The 14,333-nt window shown below is 48.8% G+C and overlaps 1 protein-coding gene across 1 annotated transcript; it reads left to right on the top strand.

Annotated features, from left to right (window-relative positions):
- Positions 1-13,397: 13,397 nt before the first annotated feature.
- On the top strand, positions 13,398-14,333 carry LOC112544915 (olfactory receptor 14C36-like). Its single transcript, XM_025182008.2, has one exon. The coding sequence runs from the start codon at positions 13,398-13,400 to the stop codon at positions 14,331-14,333; it is 936 nt and encodes a 311-aa protein (XP_025037793.2).

The raw sequence follows: 14,333 nt of genomic DNA, 5'->3' as shown, positions 1-14,333 counted from the left end.
AATGCCCTTCATTGGTCCTTGATTGTGATTTCATTCTGCATTTCTTTATAAATATAATCAAATGGTGACAAAATTATTTTCATAAGAACATGGGCTGCAATTTTTTTATGAAGTAATAAAATCAAGACTAACTTCATTGACATTTAATGCATTAATTTAGAATCACACCATGTAGATAAATCTACATATCTGTCCTTAAATCTCCCTACACCCCTATCTATCTAAGAGATTTGCACTGGGAACCTCACCATGTTATCCGAGCAAGTTGCATATAATATTAACAGCCCCAGCTACGTCCCTACCAGACTTCAGGAAGTCTCTGCTGCTTCTTTTTTGGGTTAAAAATCTAGTTTGAGGCATGACAGTGTGTTTCCTTGTTTCATTTTCAATTTGTGTTATTTAATTGATTTGTGGGCTGACTATTTTGTTCCAGATGACTTTTGGGGGGTAGGAATTTGCACAGAGGAGTTACTGGGCCTATTGTAATTAGACCTACAGTTCAGAAGTACGGGCTACTGCCCAAAGCCACTAAGAAGGCCAGTGGCAAAACAATGAGCTGAATTTCATAACGTGTTTTGAAGGCTTGGGCTCAAATCAAGTTCTTTGGGATCTCTTCCTAGTGTACTAACTGCCTTACCTTCCTTTGAAATTCCAGCCTGAGTATTTAAATTGCACGTGCAACGATGCTGTTACCTGGGGCTGCAGAGTTACATTTGCCAATATGACTCCATGTAATTATTTCAAATCTGCTCTTAATAAGATGAGAACATCAATCGGAAACATCGCTGGGTCCGTGGAATGCTCTGGGGCTTTCATTGAACACCCTGATACGTTGTGTGCAGCAGAGTTAACTAATCCCCACTACATTTCTTGGGCCACAATTGTCCATTTGATGGACACCTCGGTTTCTCTAGCAAGAACATGAAGTGACGGAGCCTGGGAGATGCCACTTTTCTCCTCCTGCTTCTGGGATGGGGTCCCTTCAGATCACAGCTGGACCTTGGTCTCTGCTAGGGCTGTTGACATGGAGTCATCCAGTCCCAGTGTAGACGGCTGGGATGTTTGGTGAATGGAGGAGTTGAGACACAACACTGCTCTTTTCACTTGTCTTTCTAATTCTTCCATCTCATTCCACACTCCCCTTGTATTAGGAGACACACCTCTTAGACATCTGTTGGATTTCCCTGTTCTGTTCTCTTTTGGGTCTTCTTTCTTCATGCTCTGATGTCCTATGTTCATCCCCAGATTTCAACCCTTCACTCAGGTCTCTGTGTTCGAGATTGCCTGGGAGATTCTGTCTCCTTCTCCTGCCAAAACGTATTTTAAAGCCTTAGGAGCACATGGCATCTGTTCCCTCTGCCTTTGTGGGAGACTCCTCATCCCTACTCACCCTACATATTTTTTTTTAGCTATGTGGATGATGAGTTGGGAGTATCATAAAACCATAAGGCTGGCAGAGACCTTGGGAATCATCGAGTCCAGCTCTCTGCCCAAAGTAGGACCAACCCCAACTCAATCATCCCAGCCAGGGCTTGGTCAAGCCGGGACTTAAAAACCTCTAGGGATGGAGATTCCACCACTTCCGTAGGGAACCCATCCCAGTGCTTCTCCACCCTCCTAGGGAAATAGCTTTTCCTAATAGCCAACCTAGCTAGGGATGGAGCACAGCCTGCTTGCCGAAGTGTCAAGCTTCCTGTGATGGAGGCATTTCCTCTTTCCCGGGCGGTGCTGCTCCCATCATGTGCAGCTGAGTGGTTCCTTCAGCCTTGGAGGTTTCCATAGGTTTCCACAGACATGTTTTCGATAAATCCTGCCTGGGCAGGGATGCTCCTCGGTTTACCCCTATTCTTCAGTTTGCCCTCCTGCTGCCTGGGAAATGCTACACCTCCAACTGCATCCTGAGCTCTTTCCTGTCCCCCATCCTTCTGCTCTGACTCCTGCACTCCCCCAGACCAGCTCTGAGCCTCCCACCTCTACCTTTACTCCAGCACCCTCCACCCCACACCCTAAACCCCCCACCCTCCTAATCCCCTACCCTGACTCCTTCAACAGCCTAACTCCCTGCTTTGACTCCTGCACCGACAATACATCTCAGAGCACCTACCCTCAACTCCCCCACACATCCCAGATCCTTATCATTAGCTCCCCCATACACACCTCCACCTGCTGCTCTGAGCTCCCTTGTCCTCCATCCCATTATTACCTTTCTTAGGGTGTGTCTAGACTACAGAGTTTTGTCAACAAAAGTGGACTTTTGTCAAAAAAACTATACCTGCGTCTACACTGCTGCTCAGTTCCATCGACATAACGTCAACAGAACTCAGCAGTTTTGTCGACATATGTAAACCTCATTCTACGAGGAATAACGCCTTCTGTTAACAGACTTCTGTCAACAGAAGGCTTTATTACATCCACACTGTCCTTTGCGTCTACACTATTGTGTTGACAAAGCGGCTTTGTTGACAGAACTGGATGTAGTTTAGATGTTCTTTGTCGACAGAAGCTTTGTCGACAGTATCTGTTGACAAAACTTCTGTCGACAAAAGCCTGTCGTCTAGACGTACCCTTCGAGGTACTGTCCTATTACAACCCCCACCCTTGGAGGGTCAGAGTGGGAGGTTGCCATAGGATAGTACCTGTAAGAAATGTAAGTTACTTTCACCCTTGCTCTACAGTCTGAATCTCACCTCCTGAAGCTGTTATATTTTGTATAACAAATTAAATGTTGCTTAAAGATAGAAAAGAATTAGGAGGATCTGGACACCAGGAGGATCTGAATTAGGAGGTAGGACATCCGCGATAGAATGCTTCCTCTGAATAAGGGAGAGCGTCCCGTCTCCAGCTCCAATGATTGTTTGTTGGGAATTTCTGGTCCTAACCAGAGAGTGTTTCTCACCACTTGGGTGAGAGCTCTAAGCATTCGGCGATTGTGGGAAGTTCTTTTCTCCCCGTCTTTTGATGAGCAAGTCCAACCTGGAAGTGTGGAACCTTCCTGACGACAATTAAATCAATATGTTCCTAGCAGGTTTCCAGTTTGGACAAATCACCACTTTAAATCTGTCTCCCTAGAAAATCATAAAAATGTCCAGTGTCACTCGAGTCTACTCTATATTTGAGAGAGCCGGCTTGTCTGTGCGTGAGCGAGTCTGTCTGTCCGTCTAGATGTCTGTTCAGCAACTGCTCCAAAACGGTAAGAGCTAGGACCGCCAAATTTGATAGGCAGCTTCCTCTTATCATTACGTAAAGCAAGAACAGGGTGTGGTAGTGCCAGGGCAATGGAATGTGTCTGGAATTGTAGCCTACTAACCATTATCTGCTTTACTTTGGCCTATTAAAATGATATTTGCTTTAGTAAAATAATAGTTTATTATGCTATTCTTATTTTCCTTTATATTGATTTTAAATATGCTGGTAATGCAAGGGGTCTACAGAATTCAGGTTCTGTAAGATGGATGATGGCAATAGACATAAGTGGGAAATAGATGCCCTGTTCATGTAATTTTCCAGCAGCTGCGGAGCCAGAGCGTGGGGGACACCCTGTGTGCAGCACGGGGCTGGAGTCATGCAGAATCACAGCCCTGGAATGCCAGGAATGTAGAGCGGGGGATCGATTTAGCTGCAACGAATCAGGAAAGAGATCTTGGAGTTATCGTGGATAGTTCTCTGAAGACGTCCACGCAGTGTGCCATGGCAGTCAAAAAAGCAAACAGGATTTGCAAAAAAACAAACTTGTGGTCTCCTCACCTTAAAAAAGATATTTTGGCCTTGGAAATGGTTCAAAAAAGGGCAACTAAAATGATGAGGGGTTTGGAACAAGTCCCATATAAAGAGAGGCTAAAGTGACTGAGACGTTTTAGTTTGGAAAAGAGGAGACTGAGGGGGGATATGATAGAGGTCTAGAAAATCATGAGTGGTGTAGAGAGGGTGAATAAAGAAAAGTTATTTATTAGTTCCCATAGTATAAGGACTAGAGGACACCAAATGAAATTAATGGGTAGCAGGTTTAAAACTAATAAAAGAAAGTTCTTCTTCACACAGCCGATAGTCAACCTGTGGAACTCCTTGCCAGAGGAGGCTGTGAAGGCTAGAACTATAACAGAGTTTAAAGAGAAGCTAGATAAATTCATGGAGGTTCAGGCCATAAAAGGCTATTAGCCAGGGGTTAGTAATTGTGTTCCTGGACTCTGTTTGTCAGAGGCTGGAGAGGGATGGCACGAGACAAATCGCTTGATCATTGTCTTCGGTCCACCCCCTCCAGGGCACCTGGCACTGCCCACTGTCGGCAGACAGGCTACTGTGCTAGATGGACCTTTGGTCTGACCTAGTACGGCCGTTCTTATGTTCTTAGGATGTTAAGAATCATTTAAAAAGGGATAGAGAATTAGACGGAATATATCTTATTGCCCTCATATAAATCCATGATACGCCCATATCTGGAATACTATGTACAGATGTGGTCTCCTCATCTCAAAAAAGATACACTGGCATTAGAAAAGGTTCAGAGAAGGGCAACTAAAATAATTAGGGGTTTGGAACGGTCCCATATGAGGAGAGATTAAAGAGACTGGGACTTTTAGGCTTGGAAAAGAGGAGACTGAGGGGGGATAGGATAGAGGTCTATAAAATCGTGAGTGGTGTGGAGAAGGTGAATGAGGAAAATCTATTTACTGGTTCCCATAATATAAGAACTAGGGGCCACCAAATGAAACTAATGGCAGCAGGTTTAAAACAAACAAAAGGAAGTTCTTCTTCACACAGCGCATAGTCAACCTGTGGAACTCCTTGCCTGAGGAGGTTGTGAAGGCTAGGACTATAACAGGGTTTAGAAGAGAACTAGATAAATTCATGGAGGTTAAGTCCTTCAATGGCTATTAGCCAGGATGGGTAAGGAGTGGTGTGCCTAGCCTCTGTCAGAGGGTGGAGATGGATGGCAGGACAGAGATCGCTTGATCATTATCGGTTCGATACACTCCCACCACGCCCCATTGGCTGCGCAACCTCCTCATGAGTCCGTGTAGACTGGCCTGGGCGTGGGAGCAGGGAGCGAGGGGCAGTTGGGGTGCTGAAGAGGCAGGGCCCATACAGCAGGCGCCAGCGACGGCTTCTTACGTGGGGCGGGGAGGGTAGAAAGCGCCGAGGCTCACAGAATGCAGACACTTCCCTTCCCCCTCCAAGGATGCTTCTCCCAACGCTTCGCATGGCAGTGAGTGAAGGGACCCCGTGGATGTGTGTATGTCGAACTATTCGAAATCGTTCTTAACCTGTTCCTCCTTCGCCGAGGGCTGCCCGCCTCCTTCCCATACTGTGCTGCCTGGTGCAGTGGTCTGGGAGCTGACCTTATCTGTGAAGACAGAGGCAAAAAAGCCTTGAGCTTTTCTCACATTCAACGTGGGTCCCACACTTTCCCTGATCACCCTCTTCTTGCAAACCTGCCTGCAGAAACCTTTCGTGTTCCCCTTCACATCCCTGGCTGGCTGCAATTCCAGTTGCTCTTTGGCCTTCCCGATTACACCCCTGCTTGCTCAGGCAACACATTTATACTCCTCCCTCGTCATCTGTCCACATTTCCATTTCTTGTAAGCTTCCTTTTTGGCTGTGTCTAGACTGGCAAGTTTTTCCACAAAACCATCTGCTTTTGCGGAAAAACTTGCCAGCTGTCTACACTGGCCGCTTGAATTTCCGCAAGAACACTGACGATCTCATGTAAGATTGTCAGATTTCTTGCAGAAATTCTATGCTGCTCCCGTTCGGGTAAAAGCCCTCTTGCACAAATGATTTGCGCAAGAGGGCCAGTGTAGACAGCACAGGACTGTTTTGCGCAAAAAAGCCCCAATGGCTACAATGGCGATCGGGGCTTTTTTGTGCAAAACCACGTCTAGATTGGCACGGACGCTTTCCCGCAAAAAGTGCTTTTGCAGAAAAGCGTCCGTGCCAATCTAGATGCGCTTTTCCGAAAATGCTTTTAACAGAAAACTTTTCCGTTAAAAGCATTTCCGGAAAATCATGCCAGTGTAGACGTAGCCTTTGTGTTTAAGCTCACCAAGGATTTAACTGCTAAGCCAAGCTGGTCACCCACTGAGGATGTTAGGAGGAGGATAACTGACTAATCCTGTAGTCAATACAATCTCTATAGACTACACAATTTGTCAGTAAGGGAGGGTGCTCGGCCCTGGTTCGTTCTGGTCCAGGAGCTACCCAATGTAGTAAGTTGAGGGTCAGTAACATGGCGTCAGCAGGCCTAAATAGAGGGCTGTAACATGAAAACAGCAACAGACCTGCAATCTAGTGAGCAAGACTTTGGTTCAGGAACACAGGAGCCAAGAAAGAGACCCTATTGATAACTGTGTGATTGTGTAAGTTAGGTCGAGCATGGAAGAACACAGGGAGGCACTGGATACAGGCTGTAAGCCAAAGGGGAGTAGCGGAACATCTTAATAAGAAATGTCTTGGTACAAAGACTCCCCAAAAACTAATGCACATACTGACGTAGGTTCAGGACCAGGTCGGAACTAACAGCATGAAGGATAGTCAGTAAGCCCCCCTTCCGTAAGGTGAGGGGTTGCATCTAGGCAGCAGAGGGTGGTAACTTGGTACATAAAGAAGTGATGTAAGTTGTTTGTACCTGTCTATAAAAGGACACGGCAAAGGGTGCTCTCCGGCCAACCTTGGAGGGGGGGCGCACTAGGCGTCTGAACGGCAGGTGTCATTGCGTAAACTTACAGAATGCACAGTAAGTTTGCATGCTTAAATTTGACACTTTACACCTAGGTCTCAACAAAGACGCTAATTATCCTACCCATTACAAAGATAGCTTCCCCAATTATTGCCTCTAATATCATTAGCTCACAGACATTTACCTTCCCCCCCATCCCCCTTCTGTTCTGAAATTTGATTTGTCCTTTTCATATGTGTTCATTTTTTGATTGAATCCTTTGGTATATATGGTTGTGACAATTTTTTTCCACAATTTGATCTGAGGAAGTGGGTCTGGCCCACGAAAGCTCATCATCTAATAAACCATCTTGTTAGTCTTTAAAGTGCTGCATAGTCCTGTTTTTTGTTTCAGTAACTTTGACTAACTGCTGTTCATATCTGATATACGGCAATAGGCCTGCCCGGTGTTGGTACCTTGTCAACGCGGGCCATAGCGCCCAGTGATGTCACATTGTACTGATCTCTGTTACCAACTGGTAGATCTTCGCATTTGACAATAAACCTGCTCGATTGATTTCAAACCTTGCCTGCATCTGTCGTTTCCGGGGCCTCTTTGAGATCTCCTGTGTTGACCCAAGTGCACGGGGTCTAACACTAGGTAAAGGGAGCACAAATTCTTATGCACGCAGCCGAAAGTTTCTGATCACCGACGGAGTAGAGGTCCTGTCAGGAGCGCGCCGGGACGACCCTGACCAGACGACGCTGACAATGACAGTTCAGACCACCAACGGTATCGAGGTACAGAACACCGAGGTACGACATCCCACAGGGGCTCTGTAATTTAAATGTAGTAGGAGCTCGGTTCCTACGACGTTTATACTGCGGAGCTCCAGCGGGGGTAGGACCTGGAGCAGCATGAGCTGGGACAGACCCGGCGCAAGCCAGCACTGAGTAGTCCCAGCTCACGGAGGTCCAGGACCGAGCAGCTCTGAATTTTAAATGGCACTTATAGCCATGCGCAGCAGCCTGGGTTGGAGGGCAGGCTGCACTGGGGAGTCAGCGCTGTGGGAAACTGGCTTTAAGCTGGCTCCCTCCAGCACCGGCTCCTCTTTCTCCCCAACCCTTGCTGCCTCTGATAAAGAGGCAGCAAGGGGAAGGGAGGGAGGAGTCAGGTACTTGACTAATCACTTACATCACTGTTGCCTACCATATTTACTTTTCTTCCTGCGCCTTCGATAAGGCTAACTTTAAAATACAGAAAGCTCTCCTGGGCTATGTCTAGACTGCCCCTTTCTTACAGAAAAATAAATGCAAATGAAGTGAAGGGTGGCATATCAACGTGCTTCATTTGCATAATTAATGAGGCTCCATTTGTGCGCAAGAGGCTTTTGCACAAAAAGGAGCCGTCTATGCGGCTCCTTTTTGCGCAAAAGCCTCTTGTGCAAAAGGGGCTAATTAATTATGCAAATGAAGCGTGGCGATATACCACTCCGAGCTTCATTTGCATAAGCTTTTCCACAAGAAGGCTGTAGTGTAGATGTAGCCTGACTCCGGCACCCTCCACACTCCCAGGTTCCTTCCCTTATCCCCACTCAACAACCACTCTGACTTCTGCACCCCCTAACCTCCCCTGAGCCCTCTTTACCCCAAACCCTGACTCCTGTGCTCCCTGACCCTTGCACTGCCCCACATCCGCCTCCCCTTTCCTGAGCCCCTCCTCACCCCAAACTCTGCCCACAGAACCCTGTCCTGAAGGAAGTGAACAATTTGAGGTTAATCTGCTAATAGTAAATATAGGTGTTTCTTCGAGAAGGATCATTTGTCATGATGGCTTCATGCTGACACAGTAGCTCACTGACTTCAGTCCTATCAAATCCCAGTTGACTTTGGACGCGTGGACTGTAGTGGACTTGAACCTGCTTTCATCAATGGTGCATTTAGCTTTGTAACAAGTGGATTGTCACTCCTGGAACACTGAAGCCAAGGTGTGGGGGGAATGGATCTGAACCCATCGAGTCAGATGGAGCAATGTGTGTTTCATACCTACTGGGGAGCTGACCCTTCCAATATATTCAGTGTGTCTGACATAACGAAAGTTGGTTGGTTCATTCATCCCACTAGCAATAGAAAATAAGCTACAGAAAATCATAGCCACTTGCTATTTCTGCAAAGTTTGGACCCCAGCAAGAATAAATTGCTCCTTAACCATTGTAAGTTACACTCTGCAATGAATCCCATGCGGCGCAGAAGTGCGAGAGTGCCGACAGGCTGGGAACTTTTCTCTCCTCTCTGGTTCAGTTTCACAGGAAAAGCATACGGATTGGAATTGAAGAAGGCGACCGATCTCCAGCTGGATCTCGTGGAATCAAAGGGCCGAATCTCCACTTGACAAGTCCGAATTACTCAGAATTTTAGGCCTGCATAAAGTGATGTCCGTTTAGGGCAGGAGGTTCCCAAACTTTTTGACATGGGGACCAGTAAATCCATTCATGAGCTTTTGGAGAACCTGTACCGTTCATTTGCATATTCATTAAGAAAGGATGAATATTCAAATAAGTTGTTTCTCGTCTTCCCAAAGCCCCCAGTGCCAGCATTAGCAAAGCTTTTGATACAGTCACCCACAATATTCTTGCCAGCAAGTTAAGGGACTATGGATTGGAGAAATGGACTGTAAGATGGATAGAAAGTTGGCTAGACCAGGGTTTCCCAAACATTTTACTTTAGTTGGAACCCATTTTATTTTTCAGTTCTGCTTTTTGCAGCCCAAAACTATGAACACACATAAAACAAGAATGAAAAATGAATAAATTTTCAGTGTTTCACCCGGCTGCATTCTCCACCCAGCCTGGGCCAGGGCTTGGGGGACCTGGCACTGCAGGGGCACTCCAGGAGGCGGGGGCAGGAGCAGATTGGGGGTATCTGGCTAGGAGGGAGGGTGCAAGGAAGGGTAGGGTTCCCAAGTGTCCAATTTTGTACCAGACAGTCCGGAATTTGAGGATTTTGTCCAGTAAACAAATTGAGAAAATACCAGACATATAAAATGCCAGGTATTTTCTAATTACGTAAGTTTTATTATTATTAGGTGTATCAGTCCTTAGCTGCAAACTGCCTGGCTGGTAGATGTGCTCACGCTGCCTGAGTGTGTCTACCTGCCAGGCAGTTCACAACTACTCGAGGGAGCCCCACTACCCCTAACCCTGCTTCCGCAGACTGCTGCCTGTCCACCCAGATCTCCGCCGAACCGCCCCGCGACCCCTAAACCTGCTTCTGCCACCCGCCCACCTGCCTGGATCTCCGCCGAACAGCCCCGCTACTCCTAACCCTGCTTCCACCACCTGCCCAGATCTCCGCCGGACAGCCCCGCTACCCCTAACCCTCCGTCTGCCACCCGCCCGCCTGCCTGGATCTCTGCCGGACGGCCCCACTATCCCAACCCTGCTTCTGCCACCCGCCTGCCCGGATCTCCGCCAGACAGCCTCGCTGCCCCCAACCCTGCTTTCTGGTGGCCAGTTCCCCCCTGCCACCTCCTCCCAGCCTGCTCCGCTCTGCCCTGCTCTGCTCCTCTCCCGGCAGGCACCAACCACGCTGAGGGCCGGTATTTTTTTTCCACGGCCCGGTAGTGGGCCATAGTTTGGGAAACGCTGGTTTAGGGAGTTCCATTGAGTTTCCCACCGCCTGCACCCAACATCCAACACCCGGACCAGCCAGAGCTGTGGGATCTCCTGGTGGCTGCATCCCAAGAGCTGCTACTGCAACATAGAAGACAAAACAGCTCAGCTCTGCCAGAGGGCAGCGGGTGAGGTGTGACTGGGCAGGTGAGAGGGCTGGATTAGAAGGGGGGAAAAGAGGCTCTTGAAAATAGCAACGGCCCTGGATAATTAGGGGCAGCAGAAACAGGGTGGCTCTAAAGCAAAGAAGGGCCATCGGGAGCCCATTAAAATAATTCCCTGTGGGGGCGGGGGAGGAGGAGAGGTGAAGGAGGCGGAGAGGAGCTACAGCTGATAAGGGTAGAGTTAGAGATGCTGATAGGGGCACCCACAGCATTGTCGGAGGAGGAGGAAGGGGAGGGGTCCAACAGGGAGTATTAGGGCTCCCTTCCCCCAAGCAGCCAGAGAGGGCAGCAGGTAGCTGGGGAGCACTGGTACCCCAGCCAAGGCTGACTGGACGCATCTGTCCTGACAGCCATTTTTGCAAAGGGACAGCTCCTCGACACACACACACACACACACACACACACACACACACACAAAACGCTGACAGGGGCGAGCAAAACCTGTGTTGCAGCGTGTGGACTAGACAGCCCATTGTGGGATGAACAGGGGTCCGGCACCCAGGGGTGGGACCGACCCTGTCACAGGGGTTAACGAAGGACCAGGCTGCTCCAGGAAAGCTGGGGCTCTGGTGCGTCTCAGCTCTGGGCTGCTGTCTCTCACAGGGCTCTGTTAATGAAATCCAGCTTGTGCCGTAGTCTCCTTCCCACGGCTCCTCAGCTCTGCCTTGTGCGTAGCCAGGGTCCTTCCAGGGATGCTGCCATGGTGTGAGATCCGGGCACATCGTGTTCCCCTTCTGAGGGTCGAGCTCTTCTAGGGCAGGGCGACAGGACGGTCGCTCCGGAGGTGAGATCCGAGCTCACAGGCCTGGAGACCAGGGTCAGCTCCTCAGCCCCAGCGCAGGGACATCCTACGTCGTGACCACGTTTGCAGCCTGAACAAGCTGGGAGCAGTTCCACAGCTGCGGGGGAGGTGCGTCCTACCCCCATCCTGTTTAACCCTTCAGCCGGCCTCAGATTGGAAAATCCAATGGATGGGCAGGGAACCAGCCGCTGAACAACCCAGTGCGGAGTCGTTATTCACACAGACAGGCAGTGAGGGCAGAATCCCGGCAGTGAAGTGTCTGGTGTAACACAGGCTGGGAAACATCCCTCAACACCCGGCACGGTAAGTCTGTTGTTTAAGTCCAACTGGGTTCGGTGGGAATGTCCTGGGTAGATTTCCGAATGCAACTGGGAGTGACAAGGGAACTTTTCATGACTTTTTATAGAAATGTACTGACACATTTCCAGCTGCATGGAGGTTTGCTCTTTTCCTCCCACCAGAAAAAAGTCAACTGTGCCTAGACACTGTGAATAGCAAACACTTGCTTCCATTCATTAAGAATGAGACATTCCCAAATAAACCGCTGGAAAGTGAAACATTCCCAGGGAAATTAAGGAAAACAACGGTTGTGAGCTTTTGAGTACACGGGGTTGTAGGTCACTGGTAATAGTCTTCCCTAGAAGAGTTTTTGAGATGCACCCCCAGTATTTCTCTGATATAATTGAAATGGAAAATGTCAGATTATCCCGGACCGTCAAGTTAGATGGAATCTAAGGTGGGCACATTAGGATTCTCCATTAATCGTAAGATTGGATCCCAGGTGTTCTTACGCAATCAGTGCAATGTTTCTTTCCAAGGGATACTTATCAAACATTAAGACAGGGCAAGGAGCAGAGATGGCCGCCCACAACGCTGGTATTAAATGGAGAAATGCCCTAGATGGGGAACATGAATTGAAGCCCCTAGCCAAAGCCTCTCTTAACACTGCCGAAACACACAGAGTAGGTCAATGAGTTCAGAACGTAGATATCTGGCTCTATCATTATACACCCTCTCCTGCTGCCGGCTCATTACAACTGCAGCAAACAGGAGCATGGAACATACACACAGCACAGTCAGCCAGACAGCCAGCAGTTCCAGCAGACAAAGCAGAGAAAGGGAGAGTAGGGGAAACAGAAGCACCGGGAAGGCAAGTGACAAGCCCAAGATAACCCCAGTGAGTGACAGAGCCAAGAATAGAATCTACGTCTCCCAAAAGCTACTGGTGCGCACAAGCCGGACGTGGCCTAGGCAATGACACAGCAGAGGGGGCAGAGTTACTCGGCGTGGGAAATGGCATTTGGGGTCATAAATCACTGAGGAGGCAGCAGGATGTCTATGCGGTGCTGCAGTGGGATCATGATGCCACGATTTTCAGGCATTTTAGTTTCATGCCCGTGTCCACAGCCTGCAGCTCGTAGCCAGAGGGGATTTGTCTTGGCTACAGCTGCGACGTTGGGATTGAGCTTTGCTCTGTTCTTCACACGGCATTTTATCCAGCCCCATCCTGATCCCAATCTTCAGATGGTGCAAACGGACACAGCTCCACAGCCAGGCAGATTGACACCCATGCGGTAACTCACCATCCCTAGTGAGTAGCTAGGATGGCGCTGGGCATGGTGGACACCCAGGGTACGTCTAGACTACATCCCTCTGTCGGCAGAGGGATGCAGATGAGGCAGGTCAACATTGCAAATGAGGCAGAGATTTAAATATCCCATGTCTAATTTGCATAAAAATGGCCGCCACATTTTGCTGGCAAAAAGCAGGAGTTCTTCTTCCAGGAGGCATAAGGGATCTGTCGAAAAAGGCTTTCTTTCTCCACAGATCCCTCTCTAGACTGCTGCTTTTTCCCGACAAAGAGCTGAGACTTCAAAACACGGGGGCCATTTTAATGCAAATTAGGCACGGGATATTTAAATCCCTGCCTCATTTGCAATGTTGACCTGCCTCATGTGCATCCCTCTGCCGACAGAGGATGCAGTCTACACATGCCCCCATAGCATGAGAGATTTCCACAGGGAATCGGGCCATTCCATGTATCACTCTAATCCTCACCCATCTGGGCCCTTCCCTCCACAGCCACCACCCTGTGAACTGAGGAAGAAAATGTCCAACCGAAGCACCGTGACCGAGTTCCTGCTCCGGGGGTTCTCTGACGTTCGGGAGCTGCAGATTTTGCACTTTGTGGTGTTTCTGGTTATTTATCTGGTAGCCCTAATGGGGAATCTTCTCATCATCTCAGCCATTGCCCTCGACCACCGTCTCCACACCCCCATGTACTTCTTCCTGGGGAACCTGTCCGTCTTAGACCTCGGCTCCATCTCCGTCACCGTCCCCAAATCCATGACCAACTCCCTCCTGGATATCAGGGTGATTTCGTACCCTGCCTGTGTCACCCAAATCTTTCTTTTTGCTGTCTTCAGTTCAATTGATCTTGCCCTTCTCACCATCATGGCCTACGACCGATACGTCGCCATCTGCCACCCGCTGCACTACGAGAGAGTGATGAACGGGAGAGCTTGTGTCCACATGGCCACAAGTGCCTGGATCACTGGTATGGTCTACTCTGCCCTGCACACTGAGAGCACCTTCAGGTTACCCTTCTGCCAATCCAATGTCCTCAACCAGTTCTTCTGTGAAATCCCCCAGCTCCTCAAGCTGGCCTGCTCCGACTCCTACAACAGTGAACTTGGGCTTCTTGCCTTTAGTATCGTATTAGGTTTAACATGCTTTGCTTTTATCATTGTGTCGTACGTTCAGATCTTCAAAGCAGTGGTAAGAATCCCTTCTGAGCAGGGCCGGCACAAAGCCTTCTCCACCTGCCTCCCCCACCTCGCTGTGGTCTCTTTGTTTCTTTCCACTGCCATATTTGAGCACCTGAAACCCACCTCCAGCTCAGCATCAAATCTAGATCTCCTGGTGGGTGTTCTCTACGCCGTGGTGCCTCCCGTGCTGAATCCGGTCATCTACAGCATGAGGAACAAGGAGATCAAAATGGCAATGAAGAAACTGATTGTGTCCATTTTATTCACCAAAAACTAA

The sequence above is a fragment of the Pelodiscus sinensis genome, chromosome 30 (assembly GCF_049634645.1).
Source record: "Pelodiscus sinensis isolate JC-2024 chromosome 30, ASM4963464v1, whole genome shotgun sequence".
Classification (NCBI taxonomy): Eukaryota; Metazoa; Chordata; order Testudines; family Trionychidae; genus Pelodiscus; species Pelodiscus sinensis.
The sequence above is the reverse complement of the archived record's forward strand: the minus strand, read 5'-3'. Positions and strand labels throughout refer to the sequence as shown.